At 40.1% G+C, this 23,189-nt stretch overlaps 1 protein-coding gene across 5 annotated transcripts in view; it reads right to left on the reverse strand.

Moving 5' to 3' along the window:
• Positions 1–23,189, reverse strand: part of fat1b (FAT atypical cadherin 1b) — a 54,601-nt gene that overhangs the window by 21,756 nt on the left and 9,656 nt on the right. For all 5 annotated transcript variants that reach the window (XM_072663515.1, XM_072663511.1, XM_072663513.1 and 2 more), the window contains exons 5-14: positions 22,791–23,105; positions 21,190–21,400; positions 20,871–20,936; positions 20,463–20,602; positions 12,807–13,082; positions 11,734–11,944; positions 6,859–10,917; positions 5,139–5,335; positions 4,781–4,934; positions 3,923–4,156 (exon numbers count right to left, since the gene is read on the reverse strand). In XM_072663515.1, the coding sequence (XP_072519616.1) occupies positions 3,923–4,156; positions 4,781–4,934; positions 5,139–5,335; positions 6,859–10,917; positions 11,734–11,944; positions 12,807–13,082; positions 20,463–20,602; positions 20,871–20,936; positions 21,190–21,400; positions 22,791–23,105 (5,863 nt within the window). The remainder of the gene's footprint in view (positions 1–3,922; positions 4,157–4,780; positions 4,935–5,138; positions 5,336–6,858; positions 10,918–11,733; positions 11,945–12,806; positions 13,083–20,462; positions 20,603–20,870; positions 20,937–21,189; positions 21,401–22,790; positions 23,106–23,189) is intronic.

Here is a 23,189-nt window from a genome sequence, read left to right on the forward strand (position 1 = left end):
TTGCTGAGTTAGACCTTTATGGCCAAGTGTATAATATTTTATAGAGAGAGTTTTTGAGACCTCTGCAACATCAGTGTGATGATTTAACAAAGCATTATCCTAAATACACTGTATGTCCAAATGTTTGTGGACACCCCTTCTAATGGATGCATTCAGCTACTTTAAGGTGCACCCACTGCTGACACAGATGCACAAGCTTGTCTAGTCCCTGTGGAGAAGTACTGCCAATAGCATAGGATTCTCTGGAGCTGATAAACATGAACCTTGGAACATGAACATGAAACTGACACTGGCACCATGCCTAATGCCAAGTGTGGGCTAGAGGGGTATATAGCCCCCCAGCATTGAGCTGAGGTGCAGTGCAGCTGTGGCGGCTCTCCATCCAATGCTTTTGGGGTAAGCTGAGGAGTTGGGGATGAGGTGAGGTGGTGATCATCCAACATCCTGACCTCACTAACAATGCAATGCCATCAAATCCTCAGAGCAATGCTCCAAAATCTAGTACAAAGTCTTCCCTGGACTCCCAGTTACTCCAACAACAGCAGGATGAACTCTTTTTTAATACACTTGATTTTGGAAGAAACAATGAATAAGTAATGTGTCCCAATATTTTGCCCATATGGTGTAATTATTAAAGAATCTAAAGAATAACAATGATATATAATAAATTAAATACATAATGAATAATTACAACAAATATTAATTTTAATACAACATATAATTTACATTTTACTGTATTTTACAGGACTTTAAAGGGTTAAAATAAAAATGTTGTGCAGATTCAGTGTATTCCTTAAAATAGTCCCATCCTATCTGTCACCCCACTGTTAAACCTGTTAAACCACTGTACACCATCGCTCTGTGCCCTTCAGTTCATAAGTCCCAATCATTAGGGTTACAAGCAGTGGCCAAAACACTAGGCGATGTTACAGGCTATATTACTCCCATGGCTGCACAGAGCTGCCTAAGTTGTTCAATATTAAGAGCTTACTTTTGTGTGAAGCTGAACTTCGTTTAGTAGTCTCCCGCTCCTTACTCAAATGATCTGTTCTACATTAAAAGGTGCAGATGATTATGCTCCCTCTGTTTGATCTAATCACAATCCACACAACATACCCTACCGGTTTGGGACAACTGTGTGAATAACAGCATTTAGTTTTTGTTTCACCTTAGTTTTCATGTGTGAAAAGTAATAATTTATAATTCATAATTTATCAAAAAGGTACTTTTAAGGTGCTCTGATGGGGGCAGTTTTGATAATCTACCAGGTTTTGTGAGATTGGTAGGAGGTTCTGTATATATTTTATGTATATTTTTATTATAATTCTCCAGTTTTGGAAACTATACTATAGCTATTTCACACATTCTCCTCACTTTTTTCCCTTATGCAAGCATATTTTTTAATTAAATTTCCTTATCTTTCGAAAAAGGAACTTAAAGCAGCATTATGCAAGAATTGGCATTTCTTGTTCTTGCATTTCTACAGTCAGGAAGTGGAATTCATGCTTTGAGCCACCACTAAAGGACACATTTTACAAACTAATATATACAGAAATGTCATCTAAACTGAAAACATAATGTGGACTGAAGCAGTAGAGTATTATCACTCTTTCTATTACAGGTCTTTGGAGCATGAACATAATTCTGAAGCTGTTATTTTTCTTTAAACATGTTACATACTGCTGCTTTAATGGCTTTTTTTGTGAAAATTAAACAAATGAAGGGTGCACTTAGACATCTGCACAGTAGTGTAGTTCTGCCTAGATGTGGCCACAGAGTGTAGCTAGAAGAAAAATGATAAAGTGTGATCTGTTTGCTTTTAATTAACATTTTATGGTCAAGTACACACTTACAGGCATATGCTCTGGGGTTCACTGTAGCCCAAGTTGTTAGTGCTGCTCTGTTGTCCAGTGTAATCGCATCTCAGTAATTTCTGCAGCTAAAATCCCTCTGTTGACAGCTGAGTGAATCGAGCCTAATCACTTAGCAATCTCCTGCCCCATCAACAAACATTCATTTATAAATACTGTTCAATTTGAATCCTTTCAAAAGTGGCATACATGAGCAGGAAGAATAAGGCTGTGATTAGAGACATCCACCCGGGCAGTTGTTTACACCGGTGATTAGCGCTCACAATACTGTTGGTGAAAGAGGCGAGATTCCAAACGACTGCCGAGTCTGCTCTAGAGAACGGATGGAATGAAGGATAGAATGCGAGCACATACCTTCCTCTTAACACAGACAACACTCATCAGTCCCTTTCCTGTTGTAAGCTACAGTAAAGACCTTTAGACACTACAACGGCTACCGGACTCAAATGACACTAAAGCTGAAAAGTCAACAGGGCCTCACATATTCAAGAAGAAAGACTGAAAACTGATCTCAGCTTTAATTGAAGGAGAGTTGTTCTGAAGATGTCCTCACGATGTGAGCCTGAACCTGTTCTGCAGTAAGAGCTTTTTTGCTCACATTGCAGGGAACCTTGACAAGCACACATGGTGGGAGATTATTTTCAGGACGAGGTTGGACAGGAGTGCTGCTGTGAGCAACAAAGTGTCTCTTCCAACAAAAGACAGCGCCAAACAAACAGCATATGAGCAGAAACTGCACCGATCAATCGCCCCCAGCAGCACACACATCAGTTTCTTATTTTATGATTATAGGATTACAAGTCAACAGCACAAAGCACTGTGCAAACTGCAGAAACACAGTCTACATTGCAATAATACCTGCCACTTATTACCCATAAGATGCCTAGAGTTATTAGCATTCATCAAAACCCTTGTTGATTTTATACTGTTTGGAAATGCTAGTTGCTGTTTACAATATGTGAACTCTTCATGACGGATGGACCAATAGACTTGCATTATGTTACAATGCACTAACCATTAAAGGTGCCCAAGAATATAGCTGTATTTACCTTGGCATAGTTCATTAATATAAGTTCACTGACTTGCAGCCTCAAACACTGTTGCCTAAAATGCACACACACCCAACCCGCTAGCCAAAGACTTACTACCCCTTGTCAAAGCTGTAATGTGGTAAAAAGCAACAGCTGCTTTGGGAGAAAATGGTGTTCAGAAAATGGACTGCTGTCTTGTCTGTGCCAGTGTTTGTAGAGCTTAAAAGTGGTGCATGACGAAGCAAATTTGTGCTAGACTAAATCCTGGATCCATACCTGGATCTTGGCTCGGACATCTGCTCCCTCAGAAACAAACTGCCATAGACTAGAGCTAACCACACATTAAAAGGGGGCCTCAAAAACACTGCGCCGTATGAGGAAGCCAGCAAACTCTGCAAAGTGAGCGGGTGCTATGGCAGGAGCTAGTCCAAAGCCAAATGGCCACAATCTCTTCAGTTAGCTATGCTGAGAGCACACAGAGAACACAGGATCAATATTTGGTAAGACTGGGAAATAGTTATAAAAAATAATTACAGTGCTAGAAAACCGAACTATGATATGCTATGCTACACTTGTCTTTTAATGGGTGTGTAAAACTGTCTGGACAATTTTGGCTTCAGACAAAGTCACATACTTGCTATTTATATAACAAAGAACAACTTAAAATATGAAATAAATAAATAAATAAATACATGGCACCCTCTATGATTCTATGGCACCTTTTATGGTACCTTTAAGAGCACTTTCCTTTCCTTTCCTCTAAAACTAACATTTTGTAAGTACACAGTTTTGTTTTGACAACCACACATTACTGTCTTTTTTTCTGAGGTTTTCTTCTGTGTGACAAAGTGACAAAAGAATTGTAGCTTTCCTTTCAACACAGAATGCACGGCAAGAACCTCATCTAATTCAAATCCTAATAAAATGTCCTATTCTGCTTAAGAACACAAATACGGTATTCAATAGAATAAAAAGGCAAATATTAAATTAAAACCAAATATTAAAACCATATTTTCTTACCTGTATCAACATCACAGGCCTGCAGACGAGCCAAATATGCTCCAGGCTGAGTGCTGTTAAACACGCTAATGTAGTACAGGTCAGAGGTGAACTCAGGCGCATTGTCATTAACGTCTTCAACAGTGATGACGACTTCAGCCTCACAGGAGCGATTTCCCCCATCCACTGCCTGCACTGTTAGATTATACACCCCTCTTTCCTCTCGGTCGAGAGGCAACAGTGTCTTAAGTGTGCCTTGTCGAGAAATATGGAAAACTGTCAAACTAATTACAGAATATATATAAATATACTCAGCAACACTTAATTGGATCTAAACTTGACTTGATGACACATCCACAAGCGCTGAATAACTTTTTAAAAAAGCAAAAGTATTTTTTAACAGCTGATATTAGTAATTGAAAGATAATTATCATACTGTAAACATCTAGTCCCAATACTTTTGTCCATATAATGTATTTCTACAAACATTAAAGTATGGCTTTTTAAAAAATGTTGCTTAATGCCTACGCATGAGTCACGAAGTCAAGAATATAAGTGTCAAGAAATATTTTATATATACACAACAGAAGGAGACTAGCTAAGGATTTGAAAAGCACGTCTCATAAAGTGTGCTGTAAATAGACAATATTGCATACATTATTGCTGACAAAATATGCAGCTCTGTTAATGGTGAAGTTAATAATTGCTGAAGATCAGCTGCTATAGGGTTATAAGATGGAAATCATCTAACCATATGGCTTTACATCTGCATGTCAGCAGCAGCAGCAGCAGCATTTTCCTTTAAATCTCATGGTACACTTCAGCTTTCGACTGTGCATTTTATGAAAATCATATCCTGCATGCTAAAAGGCTATTTACCTGTAGCAGAGTCCATTCTGAATGACTCAGACCCATCCCCAACGAGTCGATATGCAATTTCAGCATTTGACTGGATATCAGGATCAGAGGCTGAAACCTGTAGGATGAATTTTCCTGCCGGGGCATTTTCTGGAACTGTTCCAGCATATAGGCCCTGAAATACAATACAATTGAGGCTAATACCAGAGCCATGTCTGAAAACGTCTGAAGAACACAATACTCCTCCACAGACAGCTGCATGTGCTACGCCAGGTTTTGCATGTTGTTCAAATGAGACGCTATCTTATTTGGCTATGACTCACAGCTGTCCTGGCAGCAGGCCAGGACCATTTTCATAAATGAGGACTAGAAATGATACCTTCTCAAACACAGGGCTGTTGTCATTTGCATCGAGAACTGTGAGCTCCACTGCAGTCCTGGCCATATATATTCCGTCTGTGACTGTTATGTTCAAGAGGTAATGTTCTCTGTCCTCTCTGTCCAGTAGTTTAGCAGTCAGGACTATGCAAGCCCCATCCACATATTCTAGATTAAACTGGCCCCGGGGGTCTCCACCTGAATACACACAAACAAAAAAAACCTTTACCTCAGGCTAAGGGGAAATGAAAATGTAAATCAGCAAGATATTAAATGTCTAATAGCTTAACATTTACCACTAGTCTAAATAGGTATGGGGCATTTATCCTATTTCTTGCAGCTAACAAGACAAACAGTTACCAACAGAGAAAGTAATTAAAAGGGAGGTGTTCTTATGTGGGCTCTGAATTTCTTTAATAAGGTTTTCTTCAGCACTCACGTTCACGTTTATCCACAATACATTTCTTTTGTTACTTATTACTTTTGAGATTGCTTTTCTAGTAACACTGCAGGTACTAGACATGTGTAAGTATTTGCCTGGTTGCCAGTTAAAGTCAGAATCTTTTGCTTAAATTGCTTAAATGGGACTCAAGGAAGTTCTTATAACTTCTTATAAGATATATAAGTTCTTATAAGAGTATTTATTTTAAAGTGGAAGAACGCCAATAATTATTAGCATCTATTAGTACATAGAGTTTCCTCACAAGAAATTTGCATTTCAATTAATTATATTTTATAAAATATGTTTTACCTCCATTTAAATGAAGATCAAATGTCCATATTTATAAATATATTAGAAAAGACAAAGGTTTTTATGGGGTGTCCTAACTTATTTACATGACTGAATGTTAGTTACTAACAGTCTGTGTTAACTGAATAAGTGTATTTAATGTAGCTGGATAGACACAAGTAAAACTAATTTAGCAAGGTCAATATATTTTCATATACGTTCAGAGACCATAATTTACTTAGGTTACTTTGTAGAGTGCACTTCCGGTCTTTGTGATGAAGTAAACTGCCTTATAGTTGGGCAGTGCAACCTTGATTAGTCAACACTTACTTTTCCCATTGGCTCCTGGCACTATTTTTTTGCAAATATGGGCCGTGCCTTTCCCCCCTAGCCCACCATCAGTATGTAGTAGTCCCCCTAGGCTACATTCTCTTGCAGGTATGCAGTTGTATTTTATATAATGGTTGGCTGCTTGGCCTCAGTGTTGAAGGTTGTACAAGCAGGTTACCATTTTCTTCGCTGCTGAGTGTGGCTATATGTCGGCTGAATGCTTCAGTGACCAGTGTAGTTACTTTGCAATTTAATCCAATTTAATTAGGATTTCTACTTTGAGATGGACTGACCAACTATACTTGTTTTTTGTGTCACATAAGAGTTTTGTATAATTGCAAAAATGTATTTTATGCTGAAAAAGGTTGTGCGGAACCACTATCTATGATTAAATTAAGTTTAATTGAAGATTTTTTTCGAGTGTTAATGTTTTTTCACTGGAAACCACTGGTTTCCTTTAACTCTCACAAGTAGACCAATGGTCTACATTAATGTCCTGAAAAGTAACCATCTTCCAGCTGAACTGAGCTGAACAACAATCATTATAACCCATTCTAACACTTCCAAATCAGTGTTTTTAACAGTGACCTGCAGACTGATATGTTGAGAAGCACTGACATTTGTACACCAATTACAATATTTCATAACATTGAAGTCTTACCTGTGATGAAGCAGTCGAATCTCCTGTTGACCTCCTCACTGTCAAAGTCTGTGGTGCTCAGAGCAGTTATGACAGTGCCTGGTGTAGATTCAGCCTCCCTCACTGTGGCTTTGTATACTGCCTTAGTGAAGACTGGAGGGTTATCATTTGAATCCACCACCGTCACCTCCACCACAGTGCTTCCAGTCCTGGGTAGCTCTGGTGCTTTGTCTGTGGCAATGACCGCTATTCTGTACTTGTTTCTCTTTTCCCTGTCTATTTCCATGACAGTAGTGACCCAGCCTGTCTCACTGTCCACAGCAAACAACTCAAGAACCTCAGGGCTCTCTTGATTCTTATCTAGGCTGTACGTGACCTGCCCGTTCACTCCAGAGTCTAGATCAGTAGCCCCCACCTGGACCACCGAAGTCCCTCCTGGTAAGTTCTCAACAACAAAGGACTGGTAGGGAAAGGAGTTGAACTGTGGGCTATTATCATTGACATCCTTCAAGTGTATGTTCACATTTATGACTGAGATTAGATCCATGCCCTCTTCAGTGACCTTGACCTGGATGGAGAGCTGATACCACTTGGCAGCTTCGTAGTCCAGTCGTTTGGCCAGTTTCAGCTTTCCAGTGTGGCTGTTGATGACAAAGACATCATCTTTGTTGCTCTGCAGAGTGTTTCCTTTGACAAGGCTGTAAATCACAGGCTGTTTTCTTTCAGATCGAATGGTATCTATCTCAGTCCCAACAGGAAGATCCTCTGAGAGTTCCAGCCGAAGCAATCCCTCAGCAAACTTGGGCATGTTCAAATCTGAAGGAAGTACTTTAATTGAGACCGGGATAACGGCCTGCCTTGGAGGGCTTCCAGAATCTTTAGCCTTCACATAGAAGGAGTACAGGCTATTTTCTAGCTCCATTAGACTTCCCTTTGTGACAACAGCCCCACTTAAGGGATGGATTTCAAAGTTTTCAATATCTGAGTCGATTTCATAAGTGATGTCAGCATTAGTTCCCTCATCCTCATCTACAGCTGATATTTTGATCACGGTCGTTCCTCCTGGAACATCCCTCTGGACTGCAGCTTTATACTCAGAAAGCCTGAACTGTGGTGCATTGTCATTGACATCTGAGAGTATTACAGTGACTGTACAAAAGCCTACTTTGCCGCCTCCGTCCTTGGCCAGTATGTTTATATGGGTGATTCTCTCCATTGTGTTCTCTCGATCAAAGCTATCAGCTGTATGAATCTGACCATCAGCATTCAAAGTAAATTTGTCTCGGGCAACATCATTTACAATAAATAATGTGACCTGACCATACATTCCAGGATCCTTGTCAAGCACCTCTACCTGCATAACCAATGTGCCTACAGTAGAGTTCTCTAGAAGCTCAACAATGTACTCATGCTGTGTAAATGAAGGGCTGTGTTGATTTGAGCCAATCACCTTGACTTTTACTTCAGAAAAAGCTGTGAAAACGCCATCAGTGGTGAACACAAATAAGTTGTAGTGAGTTCTCATTAGCGTCTGATGGCTGGAAATGACAATTTCCCCACTGCTCTTATTGATGGCAAAGATGTTGTCCTCATTTCCTGAAAGAAAGGAGAACTCCAGCTTTCCAGTATCAGTGCTGTCAGGATCAGAAGCTTGAACGCAGGCAACAAAATGACCTGGAGGAGAAACATCACTAATGCTGGCCTTGTAAATCTGCTGAGTAAATACAGGTGGGTTATCGTTAAGATCAGTGACATGTACTATCAGTGCGACCTCGCTGTACAGCTGAGAAGCTCCTCCATCCACAGCTTTCACGATCAGCTCATGCTTTGGCTTAGATTCATAATCCAGAAAAGCAGTGGTCCAGATAACTCCATTTTGACCATCTATTCTGAAATAGTCTGAAGTAGTCCCATTTTTTGTGTACAACTGATAGACTATGTCTTTGTTGCTGCCAGTGTCCGTGTCTCTAGCTGACACTTGTAATACCGAGGTGCCAACCATAGCAGACTCAGAAACAGTGATATTATGTAACTTGCTATCAAACATAGGAGCATTGTCATTGACGTCCTCTAAAATGATATCGACAAAAACTTCAGAGTGGGCCCCAGTTAGAGAGTCCATTGCTTGAATGCTTAACCTGTGGGCAGGGTGAGTCTCATAGTCCAATGGTTGAATGACTTCTATAACTCCAGTGTTGAAATCAATAGAGAAATGACCAAATGGGTCCCCTTCGTAGATCCTGTAAACAGTGCGCGGCCCAACAGACTCATTAGCCAGGACTTGCACAATGGCAGAGCCTAACTGCACGTCCTCTGGAATTTCAACCTTATAAAAAGACCTTTCAAACACTGGAGTGGCTTTGTTCACCACAGTAATTGTAACTTCCGCAGTTGAGGACAGGGCCTGGTCACCTCCATCTTCAGCAACAACGTTAAGCACAAACCTTGTGTTGAGACTTTCCTGTTCGAATGGCTTCTTCAAGGAGATTTCACCAGAGGGGTTTATCTGAAAATATTCATCATGTCCCTTCAAATGGTATTTAACCTCTGAATTTCTGTCAGTGTCACTGTCCACTGCAGTCACCTGCCTTAAAACAGTTCCCACTTGAACGTCCATCTGAGCAACAGAGCTGTAGGGCAGGTTCAGAAACATGGGTGCATTGTCGTTCACATCTTCAACTGTGACCTTCACAAGAACATGGGCAGTCCCAGCCTCTTCTTGCTCTTTGGTAACTCTGACAATCACATCAAATGTATCCTGCTCCTCACGATCAAACGGTATTCCAGTGGTAAAGAGAACACCAGATGTACGACCAATGTCAAATCTATCATCTGGATTGAGAATGGAGTAAAATAAAGGTTCGTTCATTTTGTTGCCAAGCGTGGTAATGATGGCCAAGGTTTTCCTCCCTAATGACTTCTCCTCTATGGAGGCAGTTATCATTTCTTGGTTGAATTTCAGGTCATTATCTTTGTTGTCTCGGACCGTGATTTTTACAGTTGCAGTGTTGCTAAATTTCCCATCTGAAACCCTGACCGTGAGAATGTATCTGCCGTGCAGTTGTGTGACATTCTGAACAAAAATCTCACCCGTTACGGGATCAATCTTGAACTTGTTCTTGACATTGCCTTCTAAAATAGAGAACAGCAGTTTGACATTGGGTGGAGAGTCGCCATCCGCAGCATTTAGCGAAATCACCTTCACTCCTTTGTATGTTGGTACCAGCAGGGTTGTTTCAAAGGAATCCTGACTGAATCTTGGAGCACAGTCGTTGACATCCGTGACGTGAACTGTTACGTTCGCAACCTGCCAAGTAAATAAGCGTGGCATGCCGGTATCATGGGCTTGCACTGTGAAGTGGAAAGCACTTCGCCGCTCATAATCAAGGCCACTGATTGTCTGAATTGCTCCTGTGGCAGAATCAATGGCAAAGTAGTTGTGAGCAAATGGCTCCACAATCTGATAGACAAGCCTGGCATTTGCGTCCTCATCAGCATCCGTTGCATGAATAACGAGCGGCGTATTTTCAATAGTCAGAACCACGCTCCTGGGCGCGGCTGCCTCGCTGATAAAACCAACAAATTCAGTCTGAGAGAAGACAGGGGCATTGTCGTTCTCATCTTTTATGAGAATGAGCGCTGTGGATTCGCTTGCCATCCCAGCCATGTTTGTCCCCTGAACAGTCAATTTATAAGAAGACATAGTCTCATAGTCCAACTTCCTTCGGGTGACAATGGCACCAGAGTTGGGATTGATGTCAAATGCACCGTTCACATTTCCTTCTATGATTTGATAAAAGACAGATGACTGACTGTAGGCTATGACCATGGTCACGAAACTCCCAACTGGGGCCGCCTCGCTGATATCAGCTGTGATCAGACTGGGATGGAACTTTGGCTCAGCGTTATCAGAGATGGTGACTTTGATGGAGACGGTTGTAAAAACACTCAACGGAGGTTCTCCCTTATCTGATGCTTTCACCTCCAGCTCGTACTGACTCCTCTGGTGACTGTTGAGCTCTCCTGCAACCTTTATTATGCCCAATAATGGATCAATGGTGAAGGAACTGCCATGATTTCCTGTGACACATCAAAGTGAAATCAATAATATATTAGTGAACTGGTATGAATACAGAAATTTCCTTTACAGTTGAAAATGCAGTTGGAAAACCACATGTCTTATTACTAGGGTGTAAAACAGGGCTAGGGAACTCCAGTCCACACCTGATTTAACATGCCTGTTAATTGGTTTATTTATAGCTGTTTTAAGAACAACTGTAATTAACTATAATAAACATGTAATTACTGAATAATAATCCTGAAGATGACTTCAGACTTTAAGAAGCTATGTAATGGAGGAATGTAGACAATGAAAAACTATATACTGAGCTTCTACTTATTTTTAGACTTGAAAACAGAGCAAGAAAGTCTTTGCACATTAAGAGTGTGGTTTTATCTGTAAATATGAGTTAATAAGTATTGCTGAATATTATTATATCAATTAATTATAATTGATTCTTGATGCATTGCAAGTAAAGCCTCCAATCGATGTACTGGAATACCAATCTTCTGATCAATGCATCCCAATACATCTATGCATTTTTACATCCCTACTTATTACCAATCTCTGCCTTGTGACATGAGCAAATTCTATTAGATATTCCAGAGAGGACAGTCAATGCTGGTAATTCATCTGCATAATTAGTTTTTGGCTGTAATTACCACACTCATTGTTTGCAATCATTAGGCCATTTCCTGATCATAATTCCTTGTCATGCATCCAACACAAAACCGTCTGGAAGGTCTTAATCTGCTCAGGTGCTGCTTTGAAGTAGATATTTAATTAATATTAAATCCAGAAGACATATTTGCCTTTGAATGAGGGCTGTCTCTTACCAGACTCTATGCTGTAGAGAATCTCTGCATTTTGACCTTTGTCTTTGTCCAGAGCAGTGACCTGTAACACAGCTGAGCCAACGGCAGCCGTCTCGAACACACGCCCGGAGTATTGAGCGCTGGTAAACCAGGGTGCATTGTCGTTGCCGTCTTCAACGTGGATGATCACTCGCGCCAGGTTACGCTTCACTGGTACGTCCTGATCTCGGACCTGTTTAAATGTGACATTTACAGCTGTGGTCGGAAATTAACCTACACTCATCACGGAAATGAATGTCACAGCTGTATAAGGCTTTTACTTATTTCCTTGAACTGTTCTTTTCTATGGGGTTGAATGTGTGTACAAAAGCAAGCATTTGGTGAACCTTAAAATCACTTTACTGTAGACAGTGAGTTTCAGCAGCTTTCAGTTCATTGGCAGGTCTGTGCCTTAGTGGTTCTTCAGTCATTCTCAAGCATCCGGACCAATTTCCTCTCAGCTGAGGGTGACAGTTTGAGTCTTTATCCAGACCTTGGCAAAGTGGCTACATCTCCCAATAAATTGTTCTTTCTAAAAATTAGTATGAACGAATGATCTTGGTATCTGCATCTGTATCTGTTTACAAATGGCTCCAAGAGACATTTCCGAATTGTGCAAATCTACTTCCGTCCTTCTCAGACCTGCACTGTACTTCTTGGACTTTCCCATTGTGAGGTGTGTTGGTGAACCCAAAACCCTTTTTATGTGGACACAGAGAAACCACCAGCTGTAGTCAATCATGATCACCAACATGAAGTTAAAAGGCTTTGGCAAGTTTAAAAACTTGAATCTTAAATCTTTAGCGCCACTAAATTAATCATCTAAATGAGTGTATAATTTGAACCCTATGTTAATTTCAGAAAGCCTTTCAAAACGTGTTCAACAAATTGTTGTTTTTTTTCTATGATGTTTTCAATCATTCTGCCCCAAAAAATGAACAGTTCAGTTCAAATCACTGAAATCCCAATATTGCCATTGTATTTATTGGCATTGTATTTGTTCATAAACCAATTTAAAGGTAAATAAATAAATATAGCCCAAATGTCTGTCTTACCATTACAGTGAGTGTGTGCCTGTGCATGGTTTCATGATCCAGCTCCTCAGTAGTGTACAGAAAGCCTGTTCCAGGATCTAAATGGAACTTCTTTAGGCTATGTGGGTCGGTGCTGCTCAACAGCGTGTAAAATAATTTATTTTTCTCATCTTTATCCGTGGCACTGATCTCCAGTATCTTCATTCCTGGTTCGGTCTCCTCTGGAATACTGATTTCATACTTGGCTTGGGTAAACTTGGGTCGATGCTCATTGGCGTCAATAACTTGGACCAAGATCTGTTTAGAAGGACAGAATGAACAGTCAAAGAATGTTAATTAGAGATGTGTGTTAAGCTTACTAAGGACTGTCATGCCAAAATATTTTCTTTTTTCCAGCTGTATTCTCATCACTGTTATAACTAGAAATGACACAATATCAATTTTCTTATAAGAATGCGGTAATTGTCCTTTAGATGTAGTAAGCATCTAAAAATAGACTATCATTCTCAAACTACTCAAATACTCCACAACCCTACAGGATGAAATGCACAGCTAACAACTTCACATCACACAGTGTGCTGAGTGTGCGCTATTTCAGGCTAGACTGGTCACAGAATTGGCTTGGATCCATTTTTTTTTTCCCCTCTATAATATCCAGTCCTGCATTTTTCACTGATGTTGGCCCAATACTAGTAACCATCAATACAAGTGAGCAGGGACTGAGAAATGGGGGGACCAACACTGGTAGTCAATAATGTACATACAGAAATGTATATGTAAAACCAGGTGAACCGAAATTACCATATTTTCATGAAATGGAATGCTTTATATGTCAAGAGTAAAACACAATAACAATAAATATTATTATCAGAAATCTTGCTTTTTGATACATATTTAGGAGAGCAGTGGATTTCAAATTGGGGTATGCAAAGCACCCCGAGGTGGTATGCCAGATTTGCTGCCTGCACTGGAAGATGAATGCTCAACATCTACATTCTCATTTGTATTTTACAAAAAAAAAACATCTGTATTTATTTAGTCCTTAATAAATAAAAACACAGTGACAAATACACATAGATACTACACTACACTACGTCGCCTGGTGCCATTGTTTCTTACTGTTTCCCCAATCTCAGGCTTTCTGAGACGTCTCAGTAGGCGTACTGCATTCGCCAGAAACAATGATCATACATCCTACCCTTCCAGCTTGCGGATTATAAAAGCGAGGAAGCCCCACACAACTGGTGAAGAACCATTGGTAAAAGAGAAGAAACGTACTACAGTGGGGAGAACAAGTATTTGATACACTGCTGATTTTTCAGGTTTTCCCACTTGCAAAGCATGTAGAAGACTGTAATTTTTATCATAGGTACTCTTCAACTGTGAGTGATGGAATCTAAAACAAAAATCCAGAAAAATACATTGTATGATTTTTAAATAATTAATTTCCATTTTATTGTGGGAAATAAGTATTTGATACACCAGAAAAAGAAACTTAATATTTGGTACAGAAACCTTTGTTTGCAATTACAGAGATGAGACGTTTTCTTGTAGTTCTTGACAAGGTTTGCACACACTGCAGCAGGGATTTTGGCCCACTCCTCCATACAGATCTCCTCCAGAGCCTTCAGGTTTCGTGGCTGTCGCTGGGCCACACGGACTTTAAGCTCCCTCCAAAGATTTTCTATTGGATTCAGGTCTGGAGACTGGCTAGGCCACTCCAGGACCTTAAGATGTTTCCTACGGAGCCACTCTTTAGTTGCCCTGGCTGTGTGTTTTGGGTCGTTATCATGCTGGAAGACCCAGCCACGACCCATCTTCAGTGCTCTTACTGAGGGAAGGAGGTTGTTGGCCAAAATCTCATGATATATGGCCCCATCCATCCTTCCCACAATACGGTGCAGTCGTCCTGTCCCCTTTGCAGAAAAGCATCCCCAAAGAATGATGTTTCCACCGCCATGCTTCACGGTTGGGATGGTGTTCTTGGGGTTGTACTCATCATTCTTCTTCCTCCAAACATGACGAGTGGAGTTTAAACCAAAAAGTTCTATTTTTGTCTCATCAGACCACATGACCTTCTCCCATTCCTCCTCTGGATCATTCAGATGGTCTTTGACTTAGACGGGCTTTGACATGCGTTGGCTTGAGGAAGGGCACCTTGCGTGCACTGCAGGATTTTAATCCTTGACGGCGTAGAGTGTTACTGATTGTTTTCTTTGAGACTGTGGTCCCAGCTCTATTCAGGTCATTGACCAGGTCCTGCCGTGTAATTCTGGGCTCATTCCTCACCTTCCTCAAGATCATTGATGCTTCACGAGGTGAGATCTTGCATGGCGCCCCAGACCGAGGGAGATTATCCGTTATTTTGCATTTCTTCCATTTTCTAATAATTGCACCAACAGTTGTTGCCTTCTCACCAAGCTGCTTGCCTATTGTCCTGTAGCCCATCCCAGCCTTGTGCAGGTCTACAATTTTATCCCAGATGTCCTTACAAAGCTCTCTGGTCTTGGGCATTGTGGAGATGCTGGAGTCTGACTGATTGAGTGTGTGGACAGGTGTCTTTTATACAGGTAACGAGTTCAAACAGGTGCAGTTAATACAGGTAATGAGTGGAGAACAGGAGGGCTTCTTAAAGAAGAAGTAACATGTCTGTGAGAGCCAAAATTCTTACTGGTTGATAGATGATCAAATACTTATTTCCCACAATAAAATGGAAATTAATTATTTAAAAATCATACAATGTATTTTTCTGGATTTTTGTTTTAGATTTCATCACTCACAGTTGAAGAGTACCTATGATAAAAATTACAGTCTTCTACATGCTTTGCAAGTGGGAAAACCTGAAAAATCAGCAGTGTATCAAATACTTGTTCTCCCCACTGTATATGTGAAGGATACATCTGGCCTGCTGTTTACAAGTGTGTGTGGCATGTGTGTTTCTGTGAGATGCCATGTAGGTGATACTTACTTGGGTTTGATCACGGTATTGTGATCGTGGTATGTGGTCTGAAAAGTTTGACTATTCAACTACTATATACTGCCATATAGCATTTTTTCTTTGGCTGTCTCAGATTTTCTTTTATATATTTTATATATATATTTTTTTTTATTATATATATATTTTCTTTTATATGTATATATAATGAAGAATACAATAATCAGACATCCCACAACCCCTCAAAATGATGCCCACTAAAATTACATATACATTTACATTTACAGCATTTAGCAGACGCTCTTAACCAGCGCGACATACAAGGTTATCCATATCACAGAGGTGGGCCAATGTAGTGTTAGGAGTCTGGCCCAAGGACTCTTATTGGTGTATCGCAGCATTGTCACCCAGACCGGGAATTGAACCCTGGTCTCTCACATGGTGTTGTAACTCAGTGGCAGGTAGTGGTGTTATCTGTTGCGCCACACCAACCAAAAATTAAATAGTGACTAATATAACACTTTCTAAAACTTCCATACAATCAAAAAGTCAGTCTAATGATCCAATCATATGGAAGTGCTCTAATTTGGTATAAAAAAAACATTACAAGGTGTTAAATAGGACATTGACGTTAAGTTATATACAAGGCTGAAGTACACTACTGCAGAGTCACATCAACAATGCGCCACTCATATTTTCTCCCTGCAAGCAAACAATTGTTGCAAAACCCAAGGCGCTCTGCTCAAGAGAGACGTACACTGTGCTGTGTTGTTTTAGCTCCTTGGGTGCGCTGTAAAAATCCACCATTATACTAAATAAAGCATGGCTGTTTATGATAAGCAACAGTACCAAGTGAATATTGTCTGCACTGAGCTGCACACCGCAGATAAGATTTACACAGGCCTAGAAAATGTCCAAATGCAAGGAGCCCATTACAATATGACAAACTGCAGAGCCTGGTCCCGGGGGGCTTACAGCTCTCTGAAAGGGGAGAGGCAGGCTGAGAGCCTAAACATCGGGCTTCTCGAAAACATTACTTCTCCTCGCATCACTCTCGCGCCCTCAGGCAAGCCTGTTTCCACTGATAGATGAGTCTCGCACCGTGACCTGATAAGGCTGACTGCCTCAGCTGACATATACAGGTATAGCCCTAGGAGGACTACCTCCACACCGTGACACTAAAGGACAAAGAGGGCCTGCTTCTCTGGAGTAGCAACACAAAGCCAGTGTGATACGGGAGTCACCATCTGAAGCTGCAACTAGAGCAGAGATGTATAACTTCATTGCTGGAGGGCCAGAGCACTTCAGAGTTTCGTTTCTACTGTTTGAAAACCTCGCTCAACTAATCAGAGCCCAGTTTTCTGAAAAGACCAAAGTTGTTAACTGGTACTGGAGAGGCTGAATCATATTTGCAATAGGATTTGCTTTCTAATCTCTATCCTGATCCTCATCTGCTGTACATACTGTATGTAGTAGACATTGTATGTAGTAGACATCAAAGAATAAAAAGACCATAGAGATTAGTTTGGAAATGCTGGGCTATTGATGTAACTGCGGCATTTTTTGGTAACTACTTTAGAATATAATATGTCAGTTTTAATCCCTTAAAAAAACCTATGGCCTGCTGGAGTGTTAATATGTGTGGTGTTTAACAAGACGTTTGAAGGCTATGTTGGCCCAATACTAGTACCCATCAATACAAATAAGCGGGGACTAAGAAGAGGGGGTTCAACACTGGCAGTCAATCATGTACATATATAAATGTAAATGTATATGTACAACAATGTTGAAATGGAAATGGAATGCTTTATTTGTCAAGAGTAAAACACAATAACAAGAAATATTGTTATCAGAAATCATGCTTTCTGATACATATTTAGGAGAGCAGTGGATTTCAAACTGTGGTACACAAAGCACCCCGAGGTGGTACGCCAGATTTGCTGCCTGCACTGGAAGATGAATGCTCAACATCTACATTCTCATTTGTATTTTACAAAACAAAACATTTGTATTATTTTGTCCTTAATAAAAACGTGAAGGATACACATTGTTTCTTACTGTTCCCCAATTTCAGGCTTTCTGAGATGTCTCAGTGGGCGTACTGCATTCGTACGAAACAATGATCAAACATCCTATCCTGCTAGCTTGCTGATTGTAAAAAGGAGGAATATGTGTGGTTTTAAAGGAGAAATTTGAAGGGTAGAATGCCAAACTGTATTTTACTTAATTTAGTTGAATAATGAGAACTTAGCAACAAACCATGAACCCCAAACACTGCTGTCTCCTCCCTCGAAAGAAAATCCAGCAAAAGCAAAACAGAGCTGGAAAACGGGCGCCCCTAAAATGAAAACCCAGCCCACTAGCAAAAGTCCTATCTCCAAAATGGCAACTTCACAGATAAAGAATAAAACTTTCTTACGTTTCAGTGGAAGTCAATGTAAAAAGATTTGATTCCAAGTCATTTTGTAACATTTCAATTGGTTCAATTTTGAAAAAAAAAGAATAACTTTCAGATTTACATTATGTCAAAAAGTGAAAAAGGTGGTATTTTTGTGACAGCCATGATACTGTGTTGTTGATTCTGGGGTGCAGCACATCACCTCCAGATTCTGCTAGTTCTGGGAATACGAGCTGTACCGTGAAGCAGGCTTCTTGTAACCCCTGCTTTTCCTGTGCCAGTGTCCACAAAAGGGGAGCAAATTCAGCACACAATTCTTTCATACAAGCTAATGTTTTGAAAAAAGCTAGCAAGCCCTCTAATTAGATTGATGCCATTTGAATTAGACTAATTGGTGGCCATTCGATTTCATTTACTTTTAGTAACATCAGCCTTATCCACTGAACCATTCTTTTATCATTGCAGTTATTTTTAGATTAATCTGGGCCCGTATAACAGCATAAGAGAAAAAAGGGTTCAGAATCAGTTTAAGTAATTATACAAAATACAAACATACAAAAGACATCATGTAAAACTGAATTCACATTTTTTTATGTCAAATATTAAACCTAGATGTTGTCTGTAAACTTTGTCATTTTCAGACAATAGATTTTACATCTTCATAAAGTCCAGTGAAAGGTGAAAATATATGGAAACTATTTTATTAACTTATTTTGAATTTAAATGTAGTTTGTAATGTCAAGAGAACCAGTATATTTACTTTTAGTGTTTCAGCATGTACTGCCTTTTGAGAATTTTAGAGTTTAATTCTAAGAAAGAGACGTTGGACAATTAATAATAAGTAAATAAAAAAACATATATAGTCAAATTCTATATATACAGTGTTATATATAGTTATAATATACACTTATATCCATAAGTGGACTTAAGGAATATAAAAGAGAAATTACAGTAGTAGCAGACTTCTTGAAGCCCAAACTTCCTCTGCACTTCTGTCTACTTTTATTGTTTGAAGCAAGAACGTTATGCTTTAGTCGTTTTATTTGCATGATGCTAATTTGGCTATATAAACTTTCACTGCTTCCTTAGCTACATTAACCTCATAGCTCCAGGGTACAACTAACATGAAAATAAAAAGAAACATATCACTCATCACTACAGAGTGCTGTGAAAAAGTATTTATCCCCGCCTGAATCTTCTGCTTTTGCCTGTTTGTCACAGTTAATTGTTTCAGATCCTCTAACAAAAGTTAAGATAAAACTCTGATAACTTACGCACAAAACACAGTGTCGACATGACCATTTCATTCACTAGAGGAAAGGGGTTTTCTAACACCAACGGACCCTGTGTGAAAAAGTTTATCAACCAATTAACCAAAATAAGTTAATAAGTGGTATCAATGAAACCACACACACTCCGACTTGATTACTGAGACAGAACATCACCTAAAAGTGCCTAACAAGATTCCTCCAAGACTCCAGGATTAAACCGTGAATTGTGTTCTCGACCAGAAATTTGTGCAGAAAAATGCCCAGTTATCAATCCATGGACTGACCCTGACAATGATTTAAAGCACAAGTCCATCCTAATTAAGATGTGATGGCAGGCTATTCATGCTTGAAATCCTGCCAATGTGGCTGATCACCAGTTACATGAAGCTATAATTGGCGACACAACTGCTAATAAAGTTTAGGGGTCAATTACTCTTTCACATGGCTTGATATCAGTGTTACAAGCCATTTTTGTCCATCAACAAGGAAATGTAAGAAATATCTTCTTTGGAAGAGTATACTGGTCCTTTGTTTTTTTGTATGAAAATCTGGAATTAGTGTGACAGTTTGTAAAAAAAAACAAAAAACAAAAAAAAACAGAAAGGGGGTATATACTTTTTTACAGCACTGTTCACTCTGGCTAAAGGTAAAACTGTGCAAATCAGATTTTTTTCAGTGAAAAAATGACAAGTGAAATAAAAGACAATCACTGGAAAATCAGATAGATTTGGGCTATATTTAATCCTCGTGTTGTACAGTGATGGTTAAAGCTCTCTTTCTGATGTTAAAGTTTAAGTAATGCTTGTTCTAAGCACTGCTCCCCAGCATCTTTTCAACATTACACTGGCTGTTTTGTGTCCTTCATATTTTATGCTCAGAGAGCACTCATCCAGCTTTCAGAGAACGCCACAAAGTGCAGTAGGATTGCATAAGCACGGAGATTGAAAAACGGTTATTATCCTGTCATTATCGACATTTTCATGAGTCCTTTCTGTCCCTGTCATTTATGAAGCTGTTAAAAACCTGCACACGTGATTTCTTTTCTTTTTTTTCACAGACAGGGAACAAAATACCTGGGTGCTGATGGATCTGGTTCCATCTGTTGCTTCCACGGTTAGATTATAATTTGACTGCTGCTCCGCATCCAGCGCTTTGGCAATGATGATGGTGCCACTGCCCTTCTCCACATCATACCGGCTGTCATCATTTCCACCTGGTATCCCAACATGGACAAAAATCCCCTCCTAAAATTAGCGCTTTTCACAAACAGGGGGCATTTTGCATAATATGATATATGGATTCTGTTACTGACAGACTAAATGCAAGGCAAGAAATGAATGGCATGATAACACAGTAGTCCAGCAGAATTAATATTCATGTTGTTTTCTACAGAGAGAATGTGGCGAGCAGTACAACTACAGCAGCATCAGAATTCAGCATTTGAAAGAGCAAAGGTGACGAAAACATTTATCAGCAGATACCTTCTGTTCTACAGTTCAGGTCACAAGCCATCTGCACGATGTGAAACACTTCTTTAGCGTGCATGTCTTCTTGTACGTAAAGCAGAGGGAGGAAGAAAAAAAAGCAAGCATCAAGGCAGAGATTATAGAGAGGAGAGATTTAGTTAAGGAAAGCTGATTAGTGCGGGGCAGGGATGAAGGTAATGAAGCGAACCGTAAGTCCATTTACACTACTAAAGGGCTGTATCAATTACAGCAGCGGAGTATTCCAAATTATTAAGATCTTCCACTTCCAATTCTTAGCCCTTTTTAACGAGGGTGGAAGAAGGATATTGATTACCTTTGATATCGAACCAGACAGGAGAGTCTAGAGACTGAGTGCTGATGACTCCCACCATATGGCCCACTGGATCACTCTCCACAGCAGAGAATTGGAGCGAGGTCTCCTCAAACGCCAGTGCCTCTTTAGGCAGCTCGGGCTTCGCAATCCATTCAATGTGCAATCGGCAGATGGACGACTTCTGAGGCCGGCCATTGTCCAGAGCCTTAATCTGAGAGAGAGAGAGACGAGTGTGTGTGAGGGTGTGCTTTATTGTCTTTTGTGGGAGCTACACTCTTAAGGTTTAGTCCTAGAAAAAAACCCTAAGTACTCATAGAATGCATTTTCTGTGCTCTTTAATATTAAAAAAATGCTTTTCACACTCAAATTTCATGTTTTTTTTTTACTATCCAGTCTGATCTCACTGTTAAAACATCCACATTGATTGTTTGTTTCAGCTTGTTACATGATTCAGTCCTACATTCAGAGGAAACACTACAGCGGACTCCTCACAACTGAGAATCAACTCACAACGGAGAGTCGACTCTTCAAATCCAACGGTACTGTAACAAATCAAAAGGTACAAACCTGTAAAATGTTATTTTATTTATTTGATTTTAATCTATACCTAAACCTAACCTTAACCTTCCTTAATCTCCAGCTATGTGTGGGTGTTTTTGTGAATTTTGCTGAAGCACGCTACTAGTGGACAGGCGGAAAAAAAAGACCAAACAAACAATCAACCTACATGGTTGTTTCAGTGTAAGACAATGTTGGACATCCACCAATTGATTGCCTAATTCCCACACTTTACAGCCATACATTTGCAACCCTCCACATTTAACCCATAAAATGGCTGTGACCACACACAATTACCTATAACAGGGCAGTAAGAACACACTCCTAGAGTGGACAACCAAGAGAGCAACTGGCGGTTAGGTCCATGCTCAGGGACACCTCAGTCATGAATGCTGAGGGAGGTGAAAACACTGTTCCTTCACTCCCCCCATCCCTACACGTCTAGGGGAATAAACCAGCAAAGCTGAGAAGGTGCTGGCTAGTGAAGCTTCATCTTAGACATGTGAAGCACTTTACAAACTTTTGCTAAAGAAGCATTCTTGGACAGTTAAAGACGCTTGAAGGAGAGCACTAACTGTCCAATTCTGTTACATGGGCTAACAGACGCCTGCATTGGCTAGTATCATACAGAGAAATGAGTGGAGAGGGAGGGACATTCTAAGAGTAAAGCCAATTATGCTTTCTTGGTATCCTGTCCAAGACAGATGGTTATTGAACCCTCCAGAGTAGGAATGCATTGATATGGGAATTGTGGGCCAATGTCTAAATATCCAATATTTCTCATTCTTCAGCATCTGCTGATGCTCATAGAGATGCAAATGTCGAGATTAGAACCACAGTTATCCTGATTATCCTTATATAGAAATACATCATTTATTTCTGTTGGGCTACAAATAAAGTACATCCATAAAAATGAAAGGTTCTGTAGTAATCCAGAAATGGCTCTGCTAAAGCATCGCTACACAGAACCCTTTTTGGCGAGTGCATTTCTCAAAGGAACTGGCCTCACAAGCAAGATTTGGAAATGAAGGAAACAAATATACCGTGAGAATGTGATAGTCTCCCGCTGAGAAAGCCTCTTTGGAGGAGATCAGCCCCGTTTTGGGCTCGATGAAGAATTTCCTGTGCTCGTCCCCCTCCACTATGCTGTATGAGATTTCAGAGTAAGGACTCTCATCTCTGTCCTGGGCAATGACGCGATAAACCGGCTCCCATCTGATCGCCTTTGGGCGCTCCACTAGCTTGATTTTATAGACTTTCTCCAGGAATTGAGGAGAGTTGTCATTTTCATCCTGCACCTTCACTACCACACGAACGACTGCAGACATGGCTGGAACGACATCGTCAGAAACTGTGACCTGTTCCGAAAACAAAGGACAGGAAAAGGCTGAGAGAGAGAGCTCTGGAGATTGTTGTTACTAGCAGAAGCAGTACTCAGAAAA

The sequence above is a fragment of the Salminus brasiliensis genome, chromosome 19, assembly GCF_030463535.1.
Source record: "Salminus brasiliensis chromosome 19, fSalBra1.hap2, whole genome shotgun sequence".
NCBI lineage: Eukaryota > Metazoa > Chordata > Actinopteri > Characiformes > Bryconidae > Salminus > Salminus brasiliensis.